Genomic DNA, 13,108 nt, shown 5'->3' with positions numbered 1-13,108 from the left:
GTAATGACTAGAAAGATGCTGCCAGAAGAATTTTGCACATCTGCGCAGCTTTTAGTCTGATCCCACTGAAAACAAATATAAAGTAATTTATTATGCTACTTTCAAGACAGATGTAAATTCTAGCACAGAGATCTTTTCTTATGTCTTAGCATGGTTGAATAATCTTGTTAGCCAAACATCTGACCTCCCATGTTGAAGGGTCCAAGCAATGACATTCCTTCGCGTACCAGTTCTGAGATGTTCTGGAATTCTGGTTGCATTTGTTATAGAAGTTCGAGCATTTATAAATGTATAAACATTGCTCCAAATTTCTAGTGTTCTAAATATGTGGCTTCAGGATTTGATTTGGTTCCATCTTCACCTACAGTGGTTCCCATTTTTAGAATACATGCAATCATGCTGTGCTTAAAAAATGTGCTTGTGGGTGGGATGCATCTGTACCTCTGTATAGAATTAAAATGATTCTGGACACAAAGAGGCCAAGATTTTCTAACAGGACCAGTGATCTTATTAAGAAGGCTCAGTGTAAAAAGTTTAGAGTGTTTGTAAGGGACCACGATCAACTTCATTTTTCTGATAATCATACTTCATATTTAACCTTAGTAAATAAACTTGGAGGTATCTACTATGTGATTACAAAGTTGCTGCTCCATGTGGACGTACTACCTCAGACCATTAAAGCGTGGTTTGGAGTGTGTCTGCTTTACCAAGGTCTACAAAATAGAAGGTTTGGATATGAACATTGGAAGGCTGGGAGCCCTTAAAGTTATATTCCTTCAAGCCTAAAAAGATTAAAGTCTGTTATCTACTAGGAATGTCCTCAAAGCTAGATGTGAAATCTCTCTGGCTACAAGTATTCTCAGATCTGACTAGGTTTCAAATTTAGTTTTCATGTAAGGCTGAAAGAATTCTTCATGGCTTTAAAATACTATGTCAAAAAATGCACTTTGAGAAATGGCGGTTAAATTAAGTCTGGCAAAACAGCTGCAGTGCGTTAAGTGTAATTCATTATTAAATATTTATTTTATAGCTTCAAAGATACACCTGTTTGTAGTTTAATTGCTCATTTGCATTGTTTATGAAAGATGATCACTTCTACCACTTGGTTTGTTATTGAAGAAATAATTGGAGAAAATTGGAGAAACCTAATCTGTGGTGGTTTTCTCCATAAGAAATTATTAGTTTGCTAATTTCATTATAATGCTCTTGTGCTGCTGGTACCTTCCAGAAGCACGTGCTATTCTGTATGCCGATTCCCTGTCAAAGGTCTTTGGCTTTCTATCAGTTGACTTGCCTTACTCCATAGATAAGAGGAAAAAAACTGCAAGCAAATGCAAGTAACAGTAATGTTTTTTTTCATCAACCTTTTTATTAGCATTGGATATGGCTACTAATGGAAATCCTTCATGTCTGTCACACTGTATTTTGTAGGAAGATATATTGATTTCAAACTGCCCAGTTTAAAATGCCCCACAGGGCAGGGTGGCATGGATCACAGCTCTGAAACAGTGGGGCAATATCAGTCTCTCATAGACTTTCTTTGTGAACTTAGACGTAGAAAGTTAGTCTTTCTTGCCCAGACCCTCACCAGTATTTATGCATCTAAATATCAATACCTCTGAGGATCTGGGTCAGTGGGCCTGTCAACCGAGACTAAAATGGGAATAATTCTTTCTTTTGTCACAAAAATGTGTGAAGTTACTGTTTTCTGCAAGCTGTTGATTTGCTCTGTAAAGAGATAATAAGGACAAGGGAAGTATTGGAGATAGACCTGAAAATCAGAGACAACTTGGGACATTTGCAGGAAAAGCAGTGCTAGAAAACATGTGAAGTAATAACCACAAGTTTATGGAATATGTGGCCATAGAGGTTTCACTGGAAATGTGCACGTATAAATGCCCTCAGTTATTGAACACGTGCATGCCCTGTTACATACCGAGTTAACTGACTGCAAGCAGAATTGCGTAATTATTGCTTATATAATTTCTGCTAGTTACATTTTATACCTCAATTAACGTAGTGCTTGAATTAGAAGATTTATTTAAATAATTGAGTGGCTGTTGAGCGAGGCATTCCTGTTATTAGAACCACAATGGATAAGCCTCGGAGACAGTTTGCTAGGTCTCTGCAGTCCGATTGCCCAAGCAATCAGGGCTTTATTCCAGCCGTATCGGCCTTTGGTAATCGCCAAGGCATTGTGCACGTCGTTGGGCAAGTTTTGTAGTTCTGTGCCAGTGCAACCCCCAAGTCTGTTTGAATACAGCTGAGAACAGCGGTGTGGGAGTGAGTTTCTAGGAAAAAACAGGACCAAGATTCTGATGAAATAATAAAAAATTAGTAGAAGAGCCACAAAGTTTAGATGTGAAAAATGAAGCATTAGAATATAGTCTGATCTTTTAACTGCAAAAAGAAACCCAAACCATTATGAAACTGCAGTGGCTTTTTTTCTAAGATGATCCTAATATAATGCATCTGAAGGATCTGAAAACATTTAAAAGCTTGGCACCGAGAATTACTGCTGAAGGCTTCACCCTACAATCCTTTAGCTCCTGAACAAAGAATTAAAAGAGGAGAAATTGTCTCTTGTATTTGGAGGGCAAATCCATCTTCACTTTTGGGAAATTGCTTATTGTAGACTTTTTCTTCTCGTTGCTGGGATTGATTGATATCAGCATGTTACATAGCTATGGGAGTTGATCTGGTACCACAGAAATTATTTCTTCATTAGTATTGCTGGGGGAAGGAATGCAGTAATTTCTAGCGTTCTAGTACTTCCAAACTATTTGATTCTTCAAATACTGTACTGCAATCTGACAGTCAGATGACTCCATTTGAAAATTTTTCCTTGGAAATACAATGAGTTTGGTTTATGATCTGATTTGTTAGATGTAATATTTAACAGAGGCCACTCCTGTTTAACATTAGCAATTCAGTAGGACGTAGTTTTTACTCCTTATCTTCCAACAAACTGGAAACTTATAGGAACTTGAAATATTTGGACTCATTTTAAAAGACACTTAAGGTTTTAACCAGTCTATTCCTACAATGTTTAAGAGAATGAAAGCTTCAAATTCCATCAGCTGGCTATATCATATAATGATGGTAACATGCTGCAGGAATTAAATGCTGATCACTTTTAAATTACAATGTGATGTAACAGACAGCTGTGAAGAACAGATGATATGTGAATTATCCTAGGGCTTTTACAATTTGGTCAGCAAGTCCATTGATGCATGAAGGACCTCTTTAAATCAAGGGAATTTAATCAAGACTAAAACTACATTTGGTGTGGTGAATGCAGACATTCTTTTTTGTATCACCTATGGGATTAAGATTGGATTTCTTGAATTGGCAGCATAAATGGGCAAAAAAAGATTATACGTGATCTCTCCACTAGAACAAAGCAGCAAGCCACATGATGTAATTTATATGTGTTTATTAGTGTGGTATTCAAACCTGGGAAATGCTCTAGTACTCATTGGTGTTATACAAGGATTTTCAGCTTTACAGTCAGTAAAGATTTTTCTCTCTTACCTTGTCAATTAGCCTCACTATTGCCATGGTGAAGAGTACCATACAGAGAGCAGCAGAGGCTCTGACTTGTCTGATATTATGGAAGAAGATGAGGAAGAGCTGTACTCCGAAATGCAGCTGGAGGATGGAGGAAGGCGACGAGTCAGTGTGACTTCACACAATGCACTTAAGGTACGTGTGACTGCGGAGAAACCTTAGGGGTGCCTCCATATTTTGATTCTTCCTTCAAAGCTTTTCTTTTAGTCAGTTATGGATTTTGCAGACCATTAAAACTCACACTGTCGTACAGACCTAGCACTGGGGTGAACGTTGTTTGTGATGTCAAGGCCACTTTAATACATGTAGTACTTCTTTTTTTGCATTATCTGATAGCTAATCTTTTAACTAATTGGCTATTTTCCTATATGCAATTGTTGAAGTTGCAATTTCTGTTCTGTATCTGGAGACCTTTCCCATGTCTATACGACAATATACTACATGTGCTACCTAGACAATGAGTTGTTTCTGAGCAAGGAGATTTATATATACACACATACATATAGAGAAAAAACAGCTTAGGTTTTTCACGTCTGAGTACTTGGTCCCTGTTTCCAGTGCTAGTGCTATCTCTTCCACAGTCTTTAAAGCATGCTTGTGAGAACGGGAGTCGGGTCAGCTTTGTTTGACAACTGCATTATCAGAAATCCTCGTGCTCTGATCACTAAGGAATCACCAGAGACAGTAGGAAATACCTATCAGAAATATTGCTTTAATGCTACGCAGGAATATTCATCATGAAACACAACTTTAGCATAACAGTTAAAGCATACGTGGAATGTTGAACCTACCCAATACAGAATATATATTTCCTGTAGTGTATTTGTATGTGTAAATTGTATTTGCTTTTTATGTGTCTAGCAATTACACTAAATTGTGTTTTCTTAAAAAGTTGGATAACGTGAACGATAAGGAAACCCACAGTTTGATTTTTTCTCCCAATATACCGTTATTTACCTAAAAACCAGTACTATTTTCTCATGCATACAAGAATTTTGACCATTCTTGTAACTGCTTTCATGTACTATACATCCAGTCCTTTTATTCTGATAATATCTGGAATGAGACAGGTACTTATTCAAAAGAAAAAATAATCAGTGTTTCTATTATTCTGCTAACACAAAGGTTGAAACTGAAATCCTTCTGCATGCTGCTTGTGTCCCTTTCCTCTGGGAAAAAGTGAATTATCCCTAGACCGTTCCTGTCCTTTATGCATCAGAATGTGTATTTACTTCTTGGTTTTAAATTAGCATTGCCAATGTTGATAGTTAAAAAGAAAGGTCCAAACCCTTAATTGGTGTAGTAAATCATTTTAGACCTGTTAAAGTCTGCAGGCATACTTCTTTTGGTGTAGTAGTGTATGCGAAGGGTAGGGTTGGTTGACTCATTCTGCAGAAGCGGAATTCAGTGTGTGAGTGCTTCTGGGGAAGGACCCCTGGATGCCTGAGCCTGATTGGAGAACACGGCCCACCATGCTGATGGGCTTTCTGATAGCAAATGCAGGTCAGATTCTGGTCCCAAAGTGCTCAGTAATTTCCCCCTCTTTCACTAGATCCAATTTCATTTTGCAATATCAGTAATTAACAAAAAAAGGAAAAACATGTTTACTGAATTTTCCATAATCAGATTCCTGTTCCTCTTGCATCTGAAAGTATGCCAACCGTGCCCTTGCAGCTGTGAGTATTCTCTCCCAAGTTAATCGATGCCCGCAAGGAACAAGAAAACATTATGCATGCAGACATATATTTGTTTTATTGGGAGATTATTATTCCCTCCAATTATTGAGAGATTATTATTCCCTCCTTAAAACAAAGGCTGACACGGGTGATCAAGGGAAGATTCAACTCACTTATCTGATCTGAGCATTCTAAAATGTGGGATATTTGAGCTCCAATCAAAACTATCCTTGTTCATATTTCTTGACTTTTTTTCCGCTTCTGTGGCAGTTTGTCTCAAAAGTTTCACAAGTGTGATACACATTTTAAAAATGAATGAAAACAGGTGAAACAAATATAGTCATAAAGTAACTTAGAAAGTTCCTAATGCCTGGAGGGGGAAGACATCCAAAGCCCAGTTAAGTTTAACACGCTCGGAGAGAGAGGTAGTGCTGAAGTCCCTCAAGATGATCCTGTCCTTACTTATGCGTGCTGTTGTGTCCAGAGACCTACCTGGTCTGGGCATTGAGTAAAGTCCAAGGAGAGGTGGTCTCCACGATGCAGAACCTGTAAACCATGTCAATCAAAACCCGCACCTCTTGCATCATTATTCTCTTGTCTCTTCTCAGAGTCCAGCAAAGATACTGCGTAGGATTCCTCTGTCACACCAACTTGGGTTTCGTGTAAATGTAACAGAAAAATTACAAAATGTATCTGTCATGTTCAGAATGCTTATTTTATCCAGGCTGGGATAGTTTTTACCTACTTTTGGTATAAACAGAGACTTTTACTTACTTATGCCAATAGGCTGATTTTCAAATACTGGTTTTGTTAAAGCAGGTACGAGATTATGATGAGAGGTTTGATGACAGTGCAGACCCAGTGACATCAGAGAGCAGCCTGCTTCTCAGGGTTCTTTCTGTGGAAGCCAAGCTTTAACAATAGTGCGGTTTTTTTACAATTGTACAGAGGAAGCTAGAGCTCCTTTAATGATGTCTGCAGAATAGCTCTCCTCTAGCAGGAGAGTAGGGGTATTTGCTGCTCATATAGGATGCTTTAACAGATGCAAAGCAACAAAGCTTGCTAGAACAGCATTTTCATTCTCAGATACGGATTCTGGTTACAAAGAAAAATTAAATAGCAATTTGGCGTGGGGCAAGGAACATACTAAGCATTAGTGCTGTGTTTTAATGCCATTCTCATTCGCCATGCTGGAACCTGTATGCAGCTTTTATTGCCTTGTTTTAAATGCATGGGTTTATTCTTGTTAAGAGCATCACTCAGTTGTTTGTACTGACCTCTCATGTTGTATCTGACACCCAGCAACTTCTTAATCATGTCTTTATTTTTCACAGATTCTCATTCAAAGCATGACAACCTTTTCACTAAATAAGCTGCATGTCTTATGTTTGCCATTGCTCTAAAACTAATTCTGTCTTTATTTTTCTTTTCTTTTCCCTTTTCCCTCCCATTTTATTTTTGTCACACGCTATTTGTTCCCTGTCTGGTTTTTAACATTACATAATCTTAAGGAGTGCGATAAGAATAAGACCACTGAAGCCACTTTTTTGGAACAGCCTGACTTTTCACAGCAGATACATCACAGTAAAAAGCTTTTCAGTATTCCAGAAGTAGCTGAAGAGGATGGTGAATACTCTGAACTGCTGTACAAGCAGGGTTTAGGTATGCCCTATAAAAAGAACCCCACAGTAGCTAGAGACTCTAGACCACCTAGGCCCTACAATCAAGACCAGCAGCACAACTTCTGGTACCCAGCCAAGCACAGAATTTCAGGCATGGAGGATTTTGCTGCAGACGACAAAGGATGTAAATATAGCCGATCCTTATCAAGAAGCCCAGACAGTGGACTAGACTGTGGAAGTGAAGAAGAAGAATCTCGTTTTAATTTCAGATATACTTACGATTCAGTTTCTGCCAACGTTGCATCTAGCTGTTGTGCAGAGACTGCTAACTGTTCCTGCAGGAAAAGCATGAGGCCATTGCTTGCTCGCAGGAAAACTTTAACCAGACAAACCAGCATCGAAGAAGATTTTGGTGACCTGGGTCCTTCCTTTGGAGAGCCCAGGAGTGAACAGGTCAAGCCCAGTTACGAGAAAAAGTATGAGACTCAGAAATGTAATAGAACAGATAATTTGTCTAATGAAGATGTTCAGGGAGGCTGGAAGACCGACTTAAAAATGGCTGACTCTAGGGCAGCTGGTCTACTTGCAAAGCCATCCCACAGAGACGCAGAAGACTCTCTGGTGTGTGAAATAAATCTTCCTTCTAACATCTGCTTGCCAAATCAGTCTATTTTCTTTCTTTTGTTCTTTTTTTTACTTTTTTTTCTTTTCTGACTTAATTTTTAGAGTCCATCCTTTGGACTTATCTGCTACATTTTTCCCTTTTTTTTCCTCCCCATTCATTTTTGTTTATTATTCTGCATTTTCCTTTACAGTCCTCTTTTGTGTCATGCTGAAATCAGTTTAATTTGCTTTACAATGATTTTCCCGCAGAACAAATTACAATAATGGCTGCTTTTATTAAAGGACAACTGAATCTAAATTTTAATTAAGGGTTAGCTGAACTATAATTTTTCCAAAAGATTGTTTTTCTTTATTTTGCCCATCTAAATGTTGCTTTAAAAAAAAAGCTGCATTTTAACTGGAAAAATACTTCATCACTAATTTTTTTCTTTTTTTTTTTCTTTTTTTTAAATGTCGAGGAATTCATTTCATCATGTTGTTTTTATTCATCTCATTCCCAGAATTTTCAAGATATGGTCTTTACCATGAAACATCTCCGGACAAGAATCAAGATTCTCCCCCAGTGTGACAGTGACCCAGATTCATGGAGTCACGGGTTTCATCATATTTCCATTTTCTCCCTTATCTCTGCACTGTCACTACTTTGCCTTCCTTTTTAGACCATCTCTTCTTGCCTTTGAAGTTGCAGACTGCATCTCTGCATGAGAATGCAGGCAAACAGCTTCTTCCAAAGGGAGAGGCCAGGGCCATTCCATATCTTTCAAGGATGCCTCTGCGTGATCTTGCCTATTTGCATTTCTGTCCATTAATCTGTAGCAGAGCCTCCACCCTGTGATAGATGCATCCGTAGGCTTCCCTGCTCCCTCAAGACCAAAGCAAGTTCTTTATCCTTTCAGTCTGCAACAGTCCAGAGTGGAAACCTCAAATCTGATGTGTTGCATGTAAGAGTAGCAGTCAGCTGCCTGCCTTTCTAGCCTAGCAGTTTATGCTGAAATGATCCTTAAAAATTTCTCCCATTAAAGTTGGTGCCCAGGCTGTATTAATCTCAATGACTGCATGATAAACTCTGGAGAGCATTAAAGTAGTACCATTTAGTTATTAAAATAGCAACACTTTCTGCAAGGGTAGTGAACAGAAAGACAGCTGTGATGTGAGATGAAGTGTGTCTACACGCCCTTCTACGTGTTTCAATGACCTTTAAAAGGCTTTAATAACCGAAGGCCATTATAGAAAAGCAGCGTGCTCAAAGACAGAAGGATGTACACTTGTTCACATGCTGCAAACTGGACAAAGCTATATAGCGGAGTACAAAAAAGGCTTGCCTTTTCCGTGCAGTCCAATCTCCACAGCTCTCATGACTGGTTGTACTACTCTTCAGGAGACTGTAACGTCATCTTAGCAGCAACAACAAAGGCAAAAGAATATTTCAAAAATTATTCTTTTCTTTTCTTTTTGTTCTGATGTGTGACTGCTGGTTACAAAACTCTGCCCTAAAGCAGGGAACCATTTTTTCTTTTGCAGGTTTGCCAGGCAACAGTATTTACTTTTCAGCTAACCTTTCAGTTAAAAACTAAGTTTAGTTGCCTTTAGAGCTTATGCTTCCTAATGTGATTGACTGATTAATGTCCAACCATATAACCATAATGTTACCATGCATGTGACTTACAAACCTGTTTTTTCTGTTGTTGTTTTTTAGCTTTTAGGTAACCCATCATCTGCAGGACGGCCTGAAAGGGCGGAGCATGCAGGGCGAAGGTCCTCTCATGGCAGTGCAGTGCCACAAAGGTCTCGACCAATGTTGGTCCCTTCCATTGGTTAGTTGGACAGATTGGTGCATTTCTGTTCTTTGCAGCCTCAGAGTTGGGAAGGCGGTCCTTAAAAAAGAAACGACAGACACTGGTCTTGAACCATGGGTACTCCTAGTTTAAATGGGGTGAAATGGAACTAAAAACATCTCCATCTGATGAGTGTACCGGGGTCTCGCAGGGGGCTGAATCAGTAGTCATTGACATCACTGGGCGTCTTTCCATTGAATTTAGTGGGTGTTGGAGCTTTTCTAAGTTGGGTTAAGCTTAGATACTGTCAGATCTTAACCTAAGAAGAAATGATAACACAGGCAGGCTACTACATGATCAGTAAAATAAATGTACCCCTTCAGCCATCCATTCAGCCATCCATCTTTCCATTCATCAACCATCATTTTGCATTCACTTTCCATTTTCTTGACTACTTTTTGGAATTCAGCAGGAAAAATGGAAGCTCTTAAATGTAACAAGTTAACAGAACTTGCATATATTTACTAGATTTGATATTTCTTCCAGAATCATCCCTGTTCTGGTTTACTTATGACTTAAACTATATGCTGGTGTCTACCAGAAAATCCAAAAAGTAGTGCAGAAAAGATAATGGAATCAAGACACTATGGACAAATACATATCTGTTAAAACTTGCACTCTATACTGACAAATATGAAACATTCACACTGAAAATCAGGCAGCACATGCAAAACAAATGCAGAAAGAGTTCTGTGAGCTATTAGCAGAACTTACTCCATGAAGATGTAAAGTTGGCCCAGTTCCTGTCCCAAACCCCGACTTTAATTTGTGAATACTGTAGGTGTCGTCAGGAGGAGAAGGAAGCGGTGTCAGGCAATTCTCACCTGACGTTTGTGTGAATAAGAGACATCACAAATGGGGATTATCAGAGAGAGAGAGACTGATCATTAAGGAATGCTTTTATTTTAAAATATTAAATATTTTTCCCTTTCCATAGAATCACACTAAAATGCCTGTACTGTAAATTAAAAGCAAAATCCCCCTAGTGGGCAGTTATTTTGATATCTACTAGATAGTAATTATTATTATTGAAACCATAGATCAGAAAACACACACAGCTGTAGCGCGTGAAACTTTCTTAGTATCGTCAATGTAGCGTGGCTGTTCAGAGGCCCGATTCTCGTCCTGTGTGAACCAGGGTAATCTTCCCAGATGTCAGTGGAATTACACTGGTATGGAAATGGCAGGGGGGAGAATCAGCTCCAGGGGGGCTCTCGTGCTTCTGTTGACGGGTCGTTGTTAGCTGACCCAAATAGCTTTCGGATGATGGTGTGAAGACTGTTAGATTCTCATGTCCTTTTTCTTTTTCTCTGAAAGCAGCCTTTTTTTCTCAGGAGTAAAGATTTCTGGTTTATGTTTGGACTACTTAAAGCAAGCTTTGTATCTAAGTTCTTTCTTTTATATTATCAGCCAAACAATTTTTTTATGAATAGCGAGAGAGTAGAGAGGTTTGTTTGAATTAATCCTTGGAGTTTCCTTTTAATTTTCATTTTAATTAAAAAATAAGGGAACTGATTAAATTTAATCAGAGCTCACTTTCTGTCAACAAAGTTAGGACATGGAAACCGCTAAGTAATGACTTTGCTGTTTAGTAGTTCAATAGCAACAGCTTAGGAATCAGATAAAGAAACTAATTCTGATAGTCAATCTGTGCTCAAACAGATAATGAAATAGAAAATAGAATCTCAGATTTTATTTCTTCCAGTGTAACTTAAAGAATGAATTAGTGTACTTTGCAGTATGTACAATCCACAAATGCTCTTTGGGGAAGATCCATTAAGAATAAATGACAATATTGTCTAGTGCTGGTAACAAGCAAAGTACTGAGCATTATGTCCAGTACCTGACAAAAAAAATGATTTGCTGTGAAATTGCTGAAAGGCCTCATGTGGTTTTGAGTTCGAGGGTCTGAACTTCTGACTAAAAGGCTAGCCATTAAAATTACTGAAAGATAGGTATGCAATATTTCTCACTTTCAGCATCATACTGTAATAAATCACTCTGAGGATAAGTGAAGCAAATATAAACACTTGATAAAGCTCTGCACAAAAGTTGTTTCCCATAAGCCTGCTGGGAAAAAAATCTAGAAGCTATGAAATGTATCAAGAGTTCAGATAAATAAAATGTGGTACAAGCAGGGCATCCAAAAGCATACAGTAGGGCATTTATAAACTTGAACCCACTGTTCAGAACTCCCACTGACAGGGGAAGTTTCCCGTGAATAAAGGTCTCCTTGAAGAAGGAAGTTATTATAGTTGTGTCCTTATAATATGTAGTTCCACATATATCCCAAGTGAAAAGCAGGGTAAAATAAAAGGAAAGAAGAAAGTAAATACGATTGAGCCAAAGTTCAGACTGCTTAAATACATGAAACTGTTGTTGGCTTCAGCATATAGCTCAAAAATACGGATTCCAAATTTCTTGGCAGCAGCTTATTCCTTTACACGTATGCCTGGAGTTTTTACAGCTAAAGGGTCACTTTAGTGATGGAAAGTTCTTAAGGCAGCTCTGGGAGGTTAAATTAGTGGGAAAGACCTTAAAAATTGTAATGTTCTTAGGATTCCAATGATAAAACTGTTCTCCAAAATGTTCCAGAATTTAAATTCTTTGAGGTATTTTCTCCATTAATCTATAAATACTTTGGATTAGTATCTTCTTGCAGGTAGGATTTAAGTAAATGAATTAATTTTTGTTTTTAGGTTGATACTTTAGAAGGTGAAACACAGTTTACAGTGCTCTTGACCTTGCAGATCTGGCAGGTAGGATTGTTTAAACCTCATAATGATGATTCCTATCCAAAGATCTAACGAACAATATTTACACTGTATGAATTTTAAAAAGCACAATAATCAGATGCTTGAAAAAACAGGAGATAGATACACATTTCTGTGATTCCCCTGCTGAAGAAGGATTTCTAGAGGCTGAGACATCTGGCAAAGCTTATGCAGTGTTTAGCCTTCCTACTATATGCGAGTCAGAAAAAAAGGTAGGCAAAGCCTGCCCGCAGGAGCCTCCGCAGAGGCAACTATACAATATGTTTTAATAGATCATTCCCTTTTTCTCCATAGAAATTACAATGGACAGTAACAGTGAAGGCGGTCGGTCTCGGTCAGGTAGTGAGGGAAATATTTCACCTGTAAAAGAAGAAGCTTATTATCGCAGCATTGGTGGACACAAGAAATGGCCTCAGCAGCGTACCATGGCCTCTGAATATAGATACGGTATGCCGAACATTATTCATCCTTTCTGACAGACACATTTTAGAGCTGCGTGTTAACAAGTGCGGTTTCTGTATGACAACATTGCATGCAATGCAGAATGCCAGGGGAACTAGCTCTTAAGTCCTGTCCGCTCTCAGGTAAGTTTCTCCAGCTCAGCTGTGAGGGACAAACAGCCCTTAGGCCTCTGTCCTGAAACTGCTGTGCAGCCACCTTTCCGTACTCGACCGAGTCCAAGCACACCGCATTGCATGAACCTCTGTGAAGCTATGCTGCTACTAATGCCAGTCAGCATTTACTGTATACACCTGAACAACCATCCATCACGACGACCACGTTTCCACTCGATCCATACCAATCAGGCAGGGACAAACAGTAGCTGGTATATCACAACCCAGCATCCTAGAACAGGAAGCAGTTACCAAGCGTTAGGCCGATTTACGGCTTGGGCTGAACGAAGATTCGGGGTCTTTTCAGTGACCACACAGGACTTGGCTGTGTCACCTGGTGAAGACAAAAATTATTCTTATTTTTAGGAATAATTGCATCATAATGACAAACTT

The 13,108-nt window shown here is 38.7% G+C and overlaps 1 protein-coding gene across 13 annotated transcripts in view; it reads left to right on the top strand.

The window, feature by feature from the left end:
- Window positions 1-13,108, top strand: part of RIMBP2 (RIMS binding protein 2) — a 116,135-nt gene that overhangs the window by 87,952 nt on the left and 15,075 nt on the right. For 6 of the 13 annotated variants that reach the window (XM_087754655.1, XM_087754642.1, XM_087754647.1 and 3 more), the window contains 4 exons: window positions 3,547-3,705; window positions 6,758-7,489; window positions 9,189-9,306; window positions 12,396-12,548. In XM_087754655.1, the coding sequence (XP_087610781.1) occupies window positions 3,547-3,705; window positions 6,758-7,489; window positions 9,189-9,306; window positions 12,396-12,548 (1,162 nt within the window). The remainder of the gene's footprint in view (window positions 1-3,546; window positions 3,706-6,757; window positions 7,490-9,188; window positions 9,307-12,395; window positions 12,549-13,108) is intronic. The other 7 variants (XM_087754649.1, XM_087754643.1, XM_009473132.2 and 4 more) reach the window with 3 other exon arrangements.

This window comes from Nipponia nippon, unplaced genomic scaffold (assembly GCF_047370975.1).
Source record: "Nipponia nippon isolate SJK-2023a ecotype South Korea unplaced genomic scaffold, ASM4737097v1 scaffold_18, whole genome shotgun sequence".
In the NCBI taxonomy this organism is placed as follows: domain Eukaryota; kingdom Metazoa; phylum Chordata; class Aves; order Pelecaniformes; family Threskiornithidae; genus Nipponia; species Nipponia nippon.
The sequence above is the reverse complement of the archived record's forward strand: the minus strand, read 5'-3'. Positions and strand labels throughout refer to the sequence as shown.